The 16,943-nt window shown below is 59.1% G+C and overlaps 1 protein-coding gene across 4 annotated transcripts in view; it reads left to right on the forward strand.

Moving 5' to 3' along the window:
* HIPK2 (homeodomain interacting protein kinase 2) overlaps positions 1-6,109 on the forward strand; it is a 148,292-nt gene extending 142,183 nt beyond the window's left edge. For all 4 annotated transcript variants that reach the window (XM_056124048.1, XM_056124049.1, XM_056124050.1 and 1 more), the window contains exons 13-15: positions 2,323-2,567; positions 4,244-4,404; positions 5,641-6,109. In XM_056124048.1, the coding sequence (XP_055980023.1) occupies positions 2,323-2,567; positions 4,244-4,404; positions 5,641-6,102 (868 nt within the window). In that variant the 3' untranslated portion in view covers positions 6,103-6,109. The remainder of the gene's footprint in view (positions 1-2,322; positions 2,568-4,243; positions 4,405-5,640) is intronic.
* The last annotated feature ends 10,834 nt before the right edge of the window (positions 6,110-16,943 follow it).

Consider the following 16,943-nt stretch of genomic DNA (forward strand, 5'->3'; position numbering starts at 1 on the left):
AAGGCGCGCACTGCCTGCCCGCTCGCCCGTGGATGGCACCTTCTGGCTCTTGCCAGACTCCTGCTGCAGTGGGCACGGGTCCCTGCTGTGCACCCACGCACACACCAGGAGGGGCGTTCCCGGGTCCTCCGGCAACTCTCTGTCTCCTGGCAACTTCCTGCATTTATCCGGTTCTGCGTGGTAAATGGGCCACCACCGTGGTAAATCATTCACCAGAATCATATTTGGGTGGAGTCCATGCCCAGTTCAATCAGCTTAATCAATGGCTGAATAAATAGCAGTACCCCTACATTAAAAATAAATAAATAAAAATAAGATTAAAAAAATTGGGGGGGGGAGCTGGAGTGATAGCACAGTGGGTAGGGCGTTTGCCTTGCACTCTGCCGACCAGGGTTCAATTCCCGGCATCCCATGTGGTCCCCTGAGCACCGCCAGGAGTGATTCCTGAGTGCAGAGCCGGGAGTAGCCCCTGTGCATTGCCAGGTGTGACCCAAAAAGCAAAAATAATAATAATTTTTTTAATTGTATTTGGTCAGAGTTAAGAGGCGGGGCTGGAGAGGAGTGCAGGGGCCGTGTGCAGGCTTTGCCGGCCAGCCAGGTTCCTGGGTTCTAGGCTTGGCACTGCATGTTCCTCTTAGCACCACTAGGAGTGGCCCCAAAACCCATTTGTCAACCCCCACCCCAAAAAAAATGTTCACCTGCAGGCGGGAGAGATAGTGCAGGGTCAGGGCGTTTGCCTTGCGTCAACCAAACGTTGCTTCACGCCCTGGAGCGACAGCCAGTTGCCTGAGCAGCCACCAGGAGTGAGCCCTGAGCACCACTGGATGCGGCCCAAAAAGCAAAACAGCAACAAAAAAGTTTCAGATGGAGAGCGGGCGCCAAGTCCCTGCCTCCATACGCCCCGTCCCTGGGCTTTGTTGCTGTTGTCACCTGCTTGGGGCACGGCTCGGGACTCCGCTGCCTTGCTGGTGGTTCCCAAGGCTTCTATTCTTGAGATCATCGTGTCCTCGCAGTTCCTCGTCCCGCAGGGCAGAGGCAGGCAGCGTCTCCGGGTCTCTGCTGGGGGGAGTCCCCCGCCCCCGTCACCCATCTCCAGCCTCTGACGCACAGGATTCCCTGACGGAGACCCTGCATTCGTCGCCTGGCCCTCCCAGAAGCCTTTCGACTTCTGGAGGTTTGGGGGCTGGCCCATGTCCCCCCTGCCCACAAGGGAGGGTCACACAGGGCAGTTCCGGCACCAGAGCTCCAGGCCCTGCTGCCCCGCGTTTCAGAGGCGGTGACTCGCAGAGCTCCAAGGCCACTGCCCGGCCATGCCACCAGCACATGCTGCAGTGGATGGAGGCTGCGGGCAGTGCCCTGACCCGGAGCAGACGGAGTGCAGTCTGGGCAGCTGCCCGTGAGCCTTTGGCTACCGGCCCCACAGCCCGTCACAGGTTCACGGCACTGCCTCCCCCCAAACACACACACACCATACACACACATGCACACACACGCACGCACACTCCCCTCTGGCCTCCCAGGCTGCTCCCTGGATCTTGAGTTGCCCCCTGGCAGCGGCCCACCCTCCCACCCCATGCCCCCCCTGCAGGGTGGCAGAGATGAGCCCAGGGAAGAGTCCAGCCCCTGGCCGCCTGGCTGGTGACCTTGGCCCTGGGGCCTGTCAATACCCGCCACTTCCCCAAGCAAATGGGCCGGGAACTGGCCAGCTTCCTTGGACAATCGATGCTTCTCCAAAATAGATGATGAAGGGACAAAAATAGGCGGACATCCGCTTCTCAGACCTTCCCAGGGAGCCGCCAGCTCGGTGACGGTCATTGTCCCAGCAGCTCTTCACAACTGAGACAGAGCCCCCCCCCCCCCCCCCCCCCGCTCCCGCGAACCAGGCCCTCCCCATCCCTCCCTTGAGCTAGTTGACTGTCCTCTCCAAAACCTCCCCCGGACCATGCCCCAGAGGCAGTCAACTAGCTCAAGAGAGGGCTGGGGACAGCCTGGCCACAGAGTTCCAGGCAGGAGCCCCTGGGGTTCACCCTCCCAACTCCTCCCAGCAGAGACGATGAGGGTGTCTGAGGCACATCCGCACCCAGCTACGGGGCTCTGATAGGACCACGCTGCTTCCTGCTAGGTGCCTCAACTTCCCCAGGCCACATCACCCACCCACCCAGACTCTGCCGCTCCTGCTGTCCCGCTGGGCGAGGGGCCGGGGTCTCACTCCAGCCCCTCGCCTGTCGCCTTCACCTGCCTGCCCTCCCTGGACCTCCAAGTGCTGGGGTGGGACCGGTCAGGAGGGGGGGCGGCCTCTGATACCCCCTTTGTCCCCGGCAGCACCGTCTCCAAGCAGAGGAAGAACGTCATCAGCTGCGTCACGGTGCACGACTCCCCCCACTCCGAGTCGTCCAGCGCCACCAGCCCCTACTCGGCGCAGCACCGCGCCGGGCACCATGCCAGCGCCCTGGACACCAAGGGGAGCCTGGAGGAGCACCGCTCGGGGAACCCCCGCACCATCATCGTGCCACCCCTGAAAACCCAGGCCAGCGAAGTGCTGGTGGAGTGTGACAGCCTGGGGCCAGGTGAGCAGGGCAGTGCGTGGTCCGGTGGCTAGGGGGGAGGGGGGAGGAGGCTGGGCCTGGGCCCCCATCCCCGCCACCCTGCACAGCTCCCCCGGCACTGCCAGGCATGGTCCAAACCAAGAAAACAACCATCTCCCTGTCATCACTTGCACCCTGTAGGCGGCGTGGCCATGTGTGGGTGTCACCCGGGAAGCACCCCGTAGGCATTGTTGGCATGTGTGGGTGTCACCCAGGATGCACCCCATAGGTGGCGTTGGCATGTGTGGGTGTCACCTACAATGCACCCTGTAGGCGGTGTTGGCGTGTGTGGATGTGACCATGATGCCTGCTGTCTCCACACCCCTCTGCCCTTGCTCAGTTGAGAGTAAAAGTTACTTCTTCGTGCGGTGGCCCAGGGGGACAGCTGGTTGGGGGGGACGGGGTCTCTGCCAGCGTCTGCGCACTTGCAAGCGAGGCTCCCCCATGTGGGAAGAGCCTTGTGGACTCTGGGCAAGATGGTTCCTCCCGCGTTGCACAGCCCTGGGCATCTTGCCGGCTCCTCCCTGTCTTTATGTACCTGATCGATCCCAGCACCAGGCCCATGAATCCTCGAACAGCCCGTCCACCCCGAGCCTCCTCAGGACTCACCCATCTATTTTGTCACATCTGTTCTTCACCTCTCTCACTTATACCCACCAGTGGAAGAATCTAGAAGAATCTCAACCCCAGCCCTTAGCAACACGTGATCAGGGTCACTTGTTATTGGGGGGCAGAGGGGCGGGATTTGTTTCTGAGCACAGTGCTCCGGGCTGACCTGGCTCTGCACTCAGGAATCATGCCTGGCGGTGTTTAGGGTGGGGGAGGACCCTGTGGGATGCCAGGGATCGAACCCGGGTCAGCTGTGTGCAAAACAAGCATACTGCCCACTGTACTATCACCCCAGCCCCTCGGGTCACTCTTTTGAACAAAGGGGATCCAAATTGGCTGAAAGGTTTACATTTACATGACGCTGGGCTTTTGGGGTAAGGTGTCCCCAGGGGAGATTGTAGAAACTTCAGAGGGGAGGTGTGCCTGGACAGTCCACCAGCCGGTACACTCTGCTGGGTCCCAGGACTGGGATGGGGGGGTGATTTCCCACTCCTAAGAGCCATCTCCCCACAGGAAGCGTGTGTTTGTGTGTATGCACTTGTATGTGTGTGTGCATGTGTGTAAATATGTGTGTGCATATGTGTGTGCATGTGTGTAAATGTGCATGTGTGTGTGTACCTGCGATGTGCTTGTCTGTGCACATGCATGCGTGTGCATGTGTGTGCTTGCGTGTGTGCGTGTATGTGCGTATGTGTCTTAGCCCAGCAGGAAGCCACACTGCCCCACTAGCCCACACAGATCGTCATGGTGACTGTGGCCTTGGAAGTCGGCTCTCTCTCGGCCCTTCCGCGGCCCTTGGGGGGGGGGGGGCTGAGAAGCTCTGGGTCAGTTATCAGGGCTCCCCAGGGGCCGCACGTGGCCCCACAGTCTGGCAGGGTTTGGCCCCCAGGCCATGGCCTGTGTGTATGTGTGTGTGTGTGTGTGTGTGTGTGTGTGTGTGTTGCTGGGGAACAGTGTGGGCAGCGGGACCTTCCGAGAAGCCCACGGTGGGAGGAGGGGGGCCGGCAGCCCAGCCCCCCAGCCTGATTTGCGGCTTCTCCTGCCCACAGTCAGCACCAGTCACCACCCGCCCTCCTACAAGCCCAAGTCCTCCAGCAACGTGACCTCCACCAGCGGTCACTCTTCAGGGAGCTCGTCCGGAGCCGTCGCCTACCGGCAGCAGCGGCCGGGCCCACATTTCCAGCAGCAGCAGCCGCTCAATCTCAGCCAGGTACGGCGGGTGCCCACCCTCTGCCCGCTGCCCTGCTGGCTCCGCCCCAACCCTGCACGCCCCACCCTCTTCTGCTTGCTCCGCCCCCAACCCTGCATGCCCCGCCCTCTGTCCTGCTTGCCCCGCCCCTACCCTACATGCCCCGCCCTCTATCCTGCTTGCTCCTCCCCCAACCCTGAAGCCCCGCCCCTACCCTACATGACTCGCCCCCAACTCCACACGCCCCACTCCCAACTCTGCAGCAATGTCCTTACCCCTACAGGCCCCGCCCTCTATCCCTTTTTTCTTGCTTCTCCCCCGCACTCCGCCTGGTCTGCCCTCTACCCCGCACCCCACCCCCATGGGGTGGCAAGAGAAGCCTTGTGTAGCATCAGCACAGGGTGACCCCTGAGACCAAGATTCAGCACAGACAACCGGAGCCAGGCCCCCAAACCCCCAGCCAGTGGGTTGAGTGGGCAAAGGAAGCCCATATACCAGAGGTTCCTGCTCAGCCCCGAGAGGGCGGCTGTGCCAGGAGCTTGGGTCACGGGCCTCTCCCCTGGGTACTGCACCTGGGCCATCTGTCCACAAGAGAGGACCCCCACTGTCCACCCCACATCTGGGCCCAGAAATCCGACTCTCAGGAGGAGGGAGGAAGTGCCCCAGCTGCCGTTGGGCATCCCTGGGAAACGCAGCTTCCCCTGGGGACTTTGCCCGGACTAGGGGGGCCTCCCTCCTCCTCCTCCTCCTCCTCCTCCTCCTCCTCCTCCTCCTCCTCCTCCCTCCTCCTCCTTTCTCTGCCCCCTCCCCTCCTTCCTTCCTACTTCCTCCCTCCTCCTCCTCCTCCTCCTCCTCTTCCTCCTCCTCTCCCTGCTTCTCCTCCTCTTCTTCCCCTCCTCCTCCTGCTCCTCCTCTTCCTCCTCCTCCCCCTCTCCCTGCTTCTCCTCCCCCTCTCCCTGCTTCTCCTCCTCTTCCTCCTCCTCCTCTTCCTCCTCTTTCTCCTCATCTTCCTCTTCTCCTCCTCCTTTCTCTGCCCCCTCCCCTCCTTCCTTCCTACTTCCTCTCCCTCCTACTTCCTCCTCCTCTTCTCCTCCTCCTCCTCCTCCTACTCCTCCTTTCTCTACCCCTTCCCCTCCTTCCTTCCTACTTCCTCTCCCTCCTCCTCCTCCCCCGCACCCCCATCCCTCTCCATCCCCCCTCATCCCCCCCCCCAGCCTCTCCCTGGTCTGCAGCCCCGCCCCCTGCTTTCTCCCACAGGCGCAGCCGCACGTGGCCGGGGACCGCGCGGGGAGCCACCGCCGCCAGCAGGCCTACATCGCGCCCACCATGGCGCAGGCCCCCTACTCCTTCCCGCACAACAGCCCCAGCCACGGCACGGTGCACCCGCACCTGGCCGCCGCCGCCCACCTCCCCGCCCAGCCCCACCTCTACACGTACACGGCGCCCGCCGCGCTGGGCTCCAGCGGCACCGTGGCCCACCTGGTGGGCTCGCAGGGCTCGGCGCGCCACCCGGTGCAGCACCCCGCCTACCCCGCGGGCATCGTGCACCAGGTGCCGGTGAGCATGGGGCCCCGCGTCCTGCCCTCGCCCACCATCCACCCCGCCCAGTACCCAGCCCAGTTCGCCCACCAGACCTACATCAGCGCCTCGCCGGCCTCCACCGTCTACACTGGATACCCGCTGAGCCCCGCCAAGGTCAACCAGTACCCTTACCTATGAATACTGCGGGGGGCGGCCGAGGGGCCCCGGGAGGGGGGCTGACTGAGGGGGCCTGGGCTTTTTATACTGAAGATGCGCACACAAACAATGCAAACAAGGCCGGGCCGGCACCACAAAACTTGAACTAGGAGGCGGAAAGACTTAGTACCCGCAGGAGGACATTTTAAAGAGGAAGGGGGATGGGGGTGGGGTGGGGGGAATCTATGCTTTTTATTTTAAAAAAAAAGAAAAAGAAAAAAAAAAGGAAAAAAATCGTCCATAACAACAACAACAAAAAAACCCACAGTTCATCCACCCATTCGGCTCTGCAGAGGAGGAGGCGGGAAGATTCCAGAAGGGGGTTGGGGTGGGGAGCAGGGGGGGGGAGGGCCGTTTTCGAAAAACTTTTATCTATGAACTTTTCAAAGAGTATTTTCCTACGGCAGTGGGGGGCTTTACCCCGCAGAGCCCCGGGGGGCTGCCGCAGTGAGAACCCGCTAGGTTTGTAGTCGTGACCCTACCCCGGGATTTCTCCAAAGCTGGGACTGACCGGCTGCCCCTGGGGTGGGTTGGAGGAAGGGCCCGGGGTCTGGGGTGACCGAGGTCCCGCTCGGCCACCGGCAGGCGCCCCCCCAGGAACGGGCACCTCGCTTTCTGAGTTCTCTGGATAAATCTCTCGGCGATGTTGATCCTCAGATGTCATTAATAACGTGCGTTGCAAACTTTGGTTGATAGATTCCCCCTCTCCTTCCCCAAGATGGCTTTTCTCTTGGAACCAATCCTTAGTCCAGTAGCATAGGGGAGCGGCCGTGGGGACACCCCGGGACCGGGTCACACTCCGCCACCCCACCTCCCCCCCCTTTGTCTTCAGCGCCAATGATACCAATAGAACCTTCCTCGATGGAATTGCACAAACTGAAGAGCCCACAGGTGACGGGATCCCAGGCTGTAGCCGCCGGTGGGGGGTCCCGGGTGTCACCCAGGCCCGGGCCCCCCACCCTCCTAGTGCCTTACGGACGCCGCCTCGGGCCGGGGCTCGGTCCCACGGTCACTCCCACGGTACTCCACGGAGCCCGGGCTCCCCGCTGTGCTGCCCAGAGTCTCCCTCTCGGGCGGGCTCGCCTGCCGTCTCTTCTTCCTTTTCTCTTTTAAGTTATTTTGATTTGAAACCCCACCCCCATTGTTGTTCTTGGGCCATTGGCTGGCAGAAGGGTGGCAGGGTGCTGACCGCTGCCAGAGAGCACCCCCTCCTGGGTATTGCGATGTTGGGGGGCAATGGCGAGGAGCCAGGGGGCCTTGAGGACTCGCTTGGTTGACTCTGACTTCGGGGACAGAGCGCCCCTTTCCGCCCTCCCCCGCCCCCTCCCCCCACCCCCTGCGCTGCCGTTTGTGGGACCAGAGGTCAGGTCTTGCTGCGTTGCCTGGCGGCTGCCCCAGCCACCAGAACAGAAGGGACAAGGGGACGGTGGGGACCTGGTCCCTTGCCAGGGGCTCCCCAAGCCCCCTGTTCTCAGCCTCTAGACATACCCAGCCGCCCCTAGCCGCCAGCCCCCCCAGCCCCCCAGATCCTTCCCCCCCCAAGACAAGTGTCCATCTTGGTTTGCTGCTGAATTCTCCCCCCCCCCCACTTCCCATGATGCGGTTGGGTTTGGACTTTTGAAGGGCCCTGGGGCAGGGGGAGGGGGCAGGTGGCTGGAGCCCCCCCCCCTCGTTCCTCCCCTCCTCCCCCCAAATGGTCTCTCACACTGCACTTTGGAAAAACGCTTCTTCGGACAGTGACATTTCCAAAGAAATGTGCCCTTTGCCCTCTTTGCACCTTTGAACCTTCTAGAACCTTCCTCACACCTGAAACCCTAGGAGGGACGAGGGTCTCTTGGACGACAGCAGATGACTCCGGAACACCCGACATCTTCTGGGGGCATCTGTCCCATCGCGTGTGGGGCGTGAAAAGGAGGCCCAAGTGGCTTGGTTCTCTAGGCCGACTGGAGACCCCTGCCCCCCTCCCAGCCAGACCTCCCAGGTGCAAAGAGATGGGCTCCCCCCCAGTTTCAGTGCCCCCCCCCACCCTCCTCCACTCCTTCCCTTAACGATCTACTGTGAAAGCGTCGGCTGCCACTGGCGGGCCCAGAGCGCTCCCTTAGCTAATCTCAGCTGTGAAATGTGAAACTCCCACCTCGCCACAACTTCCGCTTCTCAGAGTCCCCCCCAGACTGGAACCGGCTCAGTCCAGGCCTCGGGCTGGAAGGAAGGACACAGGACTGCTCAGTCCCCCACCCCAGGACCACCCAGCCCCCAGCAGCTGCCCCTGCCCTGGACCCGGGGTGGCCAGGTGGCAGGGGTCCCGTGGCCCCACCCCCAGGTGACCTGCTCAGGCCCCGGGGGCGAAGTCCAGGCTGCCGCTGAGCCTCCATTTGCCTTACTGGGAGCAGCCTGGACCCCCCCCCCCCGAGCGCCGTCTCTCGCCCTGACCTCGTAGGGGAAAGGACAGCATTGCCTTCCATTCCAGAACATTCATCTGCTTTGGCTGGAAGTGTCTTACTCTCTGCCCTGACATTTTCTTTCCTTTTTCTTCCACGTCAGGAATGAACGTTCCTTGCTGCTCATAAAGATAATATTATTGTACTAATTATTATTTTTATTATTACCGTTGTAATTACTCTCACATCATCGTGTGGCTCTTTTAGTTGGGGTTTTGAATGCACGTTTATTCCCAGTACCTTTGTGTTGTTTTTTTTTCTCTCTTTAATATTTAAACTTATTTGATCTGTGAGTACATGAGTAGACTGGTACCCGGCTTTGCTCGACCAACCCAGGCAAGCCCCAGGAATTAGGAAAGCGGGTTCTGACCCCGCTGGTCCCCCAGGAGCTGGTAACCCCTATCCGCCCCGGCCCCCCACACCCCTTCCCCCAAGAACAAAGATTTGAAGCAGCAGCTTCGAGGCCTTTTTTATACCACAGACCAGAACGAGCTCTTGACGATACCGTGGCCGTTTTGGGGGGGAGGGCGGCTGGACTCGGCCGTGGTCATGGTCCTCTCTCACACCCCTCCATCTTCCCGCCAGCAAGACGCTCAGTCCCCGCCGAGCCCCTGGAGATCTGTATGGATGTCAGGGCTCCTTCCCCCAGGAACCCTTCCTCCTCTTCCTCTTCTTCCTCCTCCTCGCCCTCCTCCCCTTCCTCCTCTTCCTCCTCCTCCCCCTCCTCCTCCCCTTCTTTTTCACTGCACCCCTTCCTTTCATCTCCTCATCCTCAGCACCCAACTCTCGGGCCAAACTAGGAAGCCAAAAACCAAAATTTTTCAGGGGCTGGTAGGAGGCCGGGCAAGCTCCTCAGAGCTGGATGACCCCACCCCCATCCCGAGCCAAAACACAGAGTGTGTAGGCTGCCCCCCGCCCCCCCAATCCAGAACTTCCTCAGTCCCGGGGCCTGAAGAATGGGTGAATGAAACGCTTTGCTGATCCAGGCAGTGCGAGGAGGGTTGCACTGCGCCAGGCTGAGAGCAGACCCGACCCCCCAGGACCCAGTGGGCAAGCAGAAGCCCCCCACAAGCAGAAGCAACCAGCCTTGGGGGAGTGCAGGTCTGCAGTGCCCTGACCCCCGACACCCCCAGACGGGCTGAGAGTCCCCATCCCCCCCTCCAGTCCTTCCCCAGGGCAGTGTCTTCTACCCAGCGCCATCCCTCCTGGTGGCAGAGGACGTGAGGGACAGGAGGAGGGGTGAGAAGCAGGACCTGGCTTTCGGGGACTTCTGGCTCCCGGCTTCCCAGGGTCACCTGCGCCCCCCTGTCTCTCTGGGGCACCCCCCCCCCAGGGAGGAGAGAGCTGGCGGTGAGTGGGAGCATAAGGTGGGTACCAGTGACCGCCGCGGAGAGAAGCCAGCAGCAGGTACAGAGCAGAGGCAGGGGACAGAGCCCCACAGGTGACCCCCCTCCCTCCGGACTGTACCTGCTGTCAGGCCTGGCTGGCTGGGGGCCGCGTGGGGCCCCGTTTGTGAGCGAGCTCGTGGTGGAGGCTTCGGTGTGTGAGTGCGTGCGAGAGGGGAGCTGACTTTCTTGGCGAGTGGGAAGGAGGAGACGGAGGCTGGACGGACGGTTATGGAGGGACCATGTCGATGGGACCAGGTGCATCCTGGCATCTTGCTGCTGGGCTGGGGGCGGCGGGCGGGGGCAGACGACAGGGTTCCTGCCCGCCCGAGGCCCCCCGAGTGAGCAGAGATTGCAGAGAGCTGAGCGCGCGAGGGACCGGCCACCGGCCATCCCAGGAACCTGGGGCTTGGCATGTGTCTCCCCAGTTTGGGGGAGGAGATTCTGGTGACTTGTCTTAACAGATTCCCAGTGGGGAAGCTTCACCTTTGAGCAGGCCAGAGCGGTCCTCACCGAGTGGGAAAGAGGGATGCGGGGGTGGGGGGTGGGATGCAAGCCATCCCCTTCTTTAGCCAAAGAGCCCTCGCCAGACACAGCCCCCTGCCCGCCCACCTGCCCCCTGCCGGCCCTTGCCTGAATTGCTCTGTTGATTTCTTTTCCTCCCCTGCCTTGTTCCCGAAATTTCTGCTTCTTGCTTCTCTCGAGATGAGGTGATGCTGCTGTGGTTTGGCCTGCACTGGTGGGCGGCCCTTGTCTGTTCCGTGGGACATGCCCCCCACACACACACCCAAAACAGACCTGCCAGGAAGCTCTGCTGTGTCGGGGGATTGGGTGCTTGGGTTGAGCTTGCTGGACACAGCACACCTCCACTTGGACACCTCTGGGGACCTCCCTGCTTCTCATCACAAAGGAAACTCGGCCAAATCTCTGTGGACGCCTGGGGTCCCCGTAGTCCTCGGGGTGAGGCACCCAGGAGGGGTCTGGTTGCAGCTGTCTGGAATTCGGGGTGCTGGTCCCAGAGGCACCCTTCCTTCCCTTGAAAGTGGGTAGAGAAGAGGCCAGCCCTTCTGCAAGGGCACATTTCTTCAGAAGTGGGGGGGGGGTGCCCTGATAACGCATACACACACACAACTCCCACAAGCCTTTGCGAGCCCCTCACCTCAGCCCCTACCATTCTATCCTCAGGTTGGTCTCTCTTACCTGTTAAAACTTGCAATAAGGAGCTGGGGGATGTGCTCAGGGATAGCGCAGTCGCCTCAGAAAGGGGCCCCGTTTGGAAGGGAGTGTGCAAAGACGCGCAGCATCCCTTGCAGGAGGGGTCTCCTGTCCCTCAGTGCCACCCCCACTGACCACTCACACACACATGCACACACACACACACACACCCATACCAGGAAGGTGCCCCCAAAGCAGCAGGAGCCCCCAGGAAGCTTTGCAGCAGGGGCCCGGCCTCTGCTTAGATGAGTGTCGTCGTGGTCGGGTGGGCCCAGACCAGCCTTTGCTGCTGCCCCCACTGGCCACCTGCCCAAGGCCAGGTGAGAATCGTGCCCTGTTCTCCCGCTGACTTCAGGCAGTCGGCTGTCTCGGCCCCTGTCTCGGCCCCTGACAGGGGAGGCAGCTGGGGTGTGGCCACTGGGCTCCTGCCAGGCTGACACAGAAGGGCGGGGCACCCCCCCAGGCCTGGCCCCTGACTCCACCCTGCTGTCTCCTCCCCTCCCTTCACCGCCCCCCCCAAGGGCTCCTGTGACGTGCTGCGGAGCAAATCCTGGCAGGACGGATGCCCAGCCAGGGCCCCAGCAGAAAGGGGGTCCAGAGTCCATGGAGGCAGAGAGTGGGCACAATTAATTCACGAGACTCGGAGAGAAGATCTTAGGGGCGCTTTGTTTGGTTGCTCGTAGGATTCGTTTTCGATTCCTTTCAGTGGACTGACTAGCTTTAGTGGCGCTGCTATAATAAATGTAAGAGTCAGGGAGGGGGGGTTAGAAGTTTCCTTGTTTGAAAAAATAATTTTAGGGTTTTTTTGTTTGTTTGTTTATAATTAGTTCTAGAAAGGCAATACTAAAGGTATATATTTTTTTCAAAATGCTATTTTTTACTGCACTGAGAAACAGGACATCTCGGGGCTGTCACAGACCTCTCCCACACCTCAGCAACGGGGGACTCCAAACCGATTCGCACCAAATGTGTAAATAGCTGTGCGGCTCCCAGGTCCAGAACGGTTTTTTTCTTTCTGTAAAAAATGAGGAGGAAAAAGAGGAGAAGGAGGAGGAGGAGAAAAAGGAGGAGGACAAATACAAGATGATTTTGAGGAAAAGGAACAAAAGCATGTTTTTTTTTTTGTTTTTTGGTTTTTTTTGTTTTTTTGAGATCACTTCAAAAAAAGTTGCAGGAGGAAAGTAAGTGTGTCTATTGAGAAAGCCAGGAGAAGTTTGGGGAAGGAGACGCTTTTGGCAAGACTGACTAACAAAATTAGGACTAGATTCTTTCAGGGTTTGGGGACCCCAGGGTCCTTAGTAACAATACATCTTTACTGTTCTTTGGTGGGTTGTTTCTTTGTATCGTTTTTGGGGTCTTGTGTTGTTGGTGGGTTTTTTTGTTTTTTTGTTTTGTTTTTTTGTTTTGTTTTTGGAGGGGGGTGGTTCTCTGCTTCTTTTTTCCTTTTTCAAAACGTCTTTCCTGATTGGCTCCAGGCTTGTTGGCCTAAATTCTTGGGTAATTTACAGAAGTTCTAGAATCTTCTGGAGCTTGAACTCCGTTTGGAGCAAATCCTATTAAGTCATGGGAATTCGATGGATGTCCTGGTTGGTGTCCCGAGACTAGCAGACTGGGAGTCTGACACTACACCCACAGGCCTCTTTGAAGAAGGTTCTGGAAATGTTCCCCCCCGCCCCCCGCAGCTGTGCCCCGTTGGTGATCAGTACCTCAAAGGCGGGCATCAGTCCTGGCTTTTCAGCTGTTCTGAAATAACGTAGCCTTGAGCTTGGGAACCTAAAATGACTCCAGACTTTGTGGGCTGAAAAAGAACGATTAGTATGCACCCCAGTTGTCGGGGCCTTAAAAAGGAGCAGAATCTTGACCCTAAAAATTAAGCCGAGGAAGAGAGGAAGAGCTGGTTGTGTATGTGTCGTCACCAAATGCACTGTCCAACAATGCCCATCTCTGCCTGTCACCACCGTCCACCCCGTTGACCATCCCAGCGGAAGCCACGACTTGAAGGCCGAGACACAAGTCACTGGGGCTGAAATGCCGGCGTGGGCGGTGGAGATGCCTTCTGGTCTGCGTTGTCCTGGCTACATTTTAGTTTTCTAGTTTACATTGCAACAGTATTTTGTAAAGAACATCTCCAACCCCCAGCTGTGGCCTCTCCCTCCCCGCCCCTCCCCTCCCCCTGCAAGGGCAAGGCCCTCCTTGTGCTTTGGGGTGGGGACTCATCACAGGGGACTCATGAGCACTGCGCCCCCCCCATTTTTAGTTTCCATGTGAAGGCAAAAGAATGTGAGAGCAAAGCAAGTAGAGGTGGGTGGTGAGACCAGACGCCCTCCCCCACCCATCTGACCCCCCACCCCCACCCCGCTCTTCCCGGGAGAGGCAGGGAGAAGAGATCCCCAACTCTTGGGTTGCCGGATTCAAGCTTCTCTATCCTCCGACTGCCCCCATAAGACCTGCTCTCTCTCCCCCACGTGACCCCCCTGCACCCCTGCTCGGCATCTGGGTTGGCCCCTCCATCACTGTCGCGCATTTCTCTTTCCCTTCCAACCCCTTACATGGAGAAGGTCCGGGGGGCTTTTGGTTCTTTGTCCACTGAGACTTGCTGGCCGGGGGTTGGTGGTGGACGGACCCGGCCTCTGGGCGGAGGGGCGAGCAGGAGGGGCTGCCCGAGACCCGCCTGTGTGAAGACCCTATTGGTACCCAGACCAGGAGCGGGCCTGTCACTGGGTGAAGCCAGAGGGACCCCTCAGAGTTTGGGGTCCACGGCTGGTTGGCTCAGAGGGAGGCCTGGCACGGATGCAGCAGCCGGGCCCCGGGTTGAGCTTGGTGCTTCCGTGGGCCCCGTGGGAGCCGCCTCTGTTTGCCCAGCGCATCGGTGCGGTGGGCGAGTTCACACGGCACCGTCTGGGGGCCTCACCGAACCGTCGGAGGCGAGGGTCTAGGGACTGGACTTTCGGGGAGGGGTGGGTTTGGTGTGACGTGAATGCGCTTGTTCTGAGACAGGCTCTGCCGCCAATTGCTCTCTGCACTTTTTTGTCCTGCTCCTCCGTGCACCGTGCTCAGTCACACCCCCTTCCTGGTTGGTCTCCCTCCCACGACCCCCCCCACGTCCCGGGGAACCCCTCAACTCCAGCCCACCTCAGGGTGCTCTTGCTAGCTGGAAGAAGGGACCTTGGTGGCCCACAGAGTGTGTCGGGTCCCTGGCAGGCTGAAGAGGGGACGTGTGTGTGTGTGGGGGGGGGGGCAGAACGGTTTGGCCTCAGGTCATGCAAGAGCACTTGGGCCGGGGAAGAGCGGGGGCACCCGAGCAAGCCCTTCCTCTCTGGCGCTGTGTGACTTTCCAAGTGGAAACTGCAGTGGCCCCTCCTAACGGGTGCTCCCGCGACTCACGGCTTCCCCGTACCCACCACCCACCACCCTCTCCTCCTCCTCCTCCTCCTCCTCCTTCTCCCTGTCTCTCCTCACCTCTGGGTTCCTCCCGGGGCGGTGCCAGCCCCCATCCCCAAACACTTCCCCAGACCCCCCCGCCCCCGCCCCGCGTGCATCATTCTGACCAAATGAAAATAGGCTGGGGTGGGGGGAGGGGCGCGTTTCTAGCTGAGTAGAATCACTGTAGAGGTAGAGATGTTGATATATATGTGGGTGTATATATATATCAAACCAAATTCCTGAGAGGAAAGAATAGCTTTACAAAGCCCGCGGAGGGACCAGGTCAGCTAGGAGGGCTTCCGGGCGGGGATGGGGGGTGAGCGGTGTTGGGGCTGCAGTCAGGCCTGGGCCCTGTCACACACCACCACCACCACCACCACCCCACTGGGGATGCCCTGCAGGGGGCCTGCCCTTCCTGGACCCCACCCCACCCCCAGCATCAAGGACACGGACAGGAGAGGCCAGGCCGGGAGGGGGTCAGCGCCTCGCCATGACTGGACTTTTCCATCCCGTTTCGCTTCGACCACACGTATCAAGTTCCCGTTTCCCGAGCCGGTGTCCATGACCATGCAGAGCAAGGACGGTCTGTCGAAACGTTTACCTCTCCCGTCCCCTGGGACCGAAGGACTCGCTCCCCGGAAGGAGCCCAGGGATGAGCCGGGAAGACCCCCCCAAACCACCCCCCGACCCCACTCCCCCCCCTTCCAAGGTCATCTCAGTGTAGCCGGGTCACCTCAGCACCGCCACCCTCCAAGGCCTGGTCTGCTGTGTCTCCGCCCCCCGTCTTGGGTTCTGTGATGAAAAGTGTTATTCCATGTTGACCCTTGTGGAAACGCGTGCGCCCCGTCTTTTCAAAGCCCCTTCTCCCTCTGTGAGTTATTCCTCTCCCCGTTTATTTATAAATGTCAGCTTTTTTCTTCTTCTTCTTTCCTATTTGGTTTGGTTTCGTTTTGGTTCAAGACAGACCAACGTGTCGTAGACCTATATGTAACCCTATTCCTTAGTCTCATGCTATAGGTATGTTATAAGAATGGATATTTTACTTGGCTTTAGAATGTTTTACCAGGAAAAAAAAGAGAATAATAATAATTCTTAACTGATCACGTCCTTGCTACTAAAAAAAAAAAAAAAGATGTTTTGTGTTTTTCTCCTCATGATGTCGTGCTTCTAAATTAATCATCATTTTCGTTGTAGAAAAATGGAGTGAATTTATATTAGTCTTGGAAACTAATAATAGCATTGTAAATTTATGAGATGATTTTAACAGAAAAAAATTATAGAAGAATATAGTTATTTTAATTGTAATATTACTAACTGTAGGGTGAGGGGGGGTCCCGTTGTGGTGAATTTCGTTAGAGCTTGTTACTTACAGTTTCTTTTTTGATCATTTTTTCGGTCTCTGAGGTGAAACGAGTTATTAATGAAAATCTGTAAGCTCACATATGCATATTGTATATGTGTAGAAATGTAATCACACTTTGTCTTGGAACTACATTAAACTGTTTGGAATCACTGTGCCCTGAGCCCCTTTGTTCTGGGCGTCCGTGAGCACCAGGGTGAGAGTCCCGAGGCCCTGTCTCGGGGCATTGGTTGTCCCCGTCCCCTGCCCCTTCAGAAAGTTTCTCTCTGAACACAGTGCCTCGTCGTGAGGGCCCCCCATGGACAGTTCCTCGCCCCTCCCCCCAGCTCTTCCAGCCCTGTCTGCTGCCCCGTGCCTGGTCTGCACGGGGCCTGTGGCCAGTCCTCGTTCATTCTACCAGCTCCCCTGGTGGGGGCAGGCAACCCCCCAGCCCCAGGCACTGTCCCTTGGAGGATCGCCCCCCATGCTCCCTGAGTACAGCTCACCCTATCCTGCCTCCCACTCTGAGGCTCAGACCCAAGGAACTGCCTCCTCTGACCTCTGACCTCTGACTTTGCACATTTTCTGCTCAAAAATACATGACGAATGTATTACTCGAGTTTTCTTTTTTTTTTTTTTTTTTTGATGAGGGGGCCCTCCCGTTGATCATCGATTTGCTCGAGCGGGCCCAGTAACGTCTCCATTGGAGACTTTGTTGTTACTGTGTCTGGCATATCGAATACTCTCTTGGAGAGCCCGGCAAGCTACCGAGAGAGTATTCGATATGCCAAACACAGTAACAACAAAGTCTCCAATGGAGACGTTACTGGGCCCGCTCGAGCAAATCGACGATCAACGGGAGGGCCTTTACCTTTTTTACCTTTTGATGAGGGGGTGCGTTGGGGCCACACCTGGCAGTGCTCAGGGCATACTCCTGGCTCTGTGCTCAGGGATCACCCCTGGCAGGGCTCAGCCGACCATAGAGGGCGCCAGGGAGCAAACCTGGGTCAGCACCATGCAAGG

This window comes from Sorex fumeus, unplaced genomic scaffold (assembly GCF_029834395.1).
Source record: "Sorex fumeus unplaced genomic scaffold, SorFum_2.1 ptg000048l, whole genome shotgun sequence".
Lineage (NCBI taxonomy): Eukaryota > Metazoa > Chordata > Mammalia > Eulipotyphla > Soricidae > Sorex > Sorex fumeus.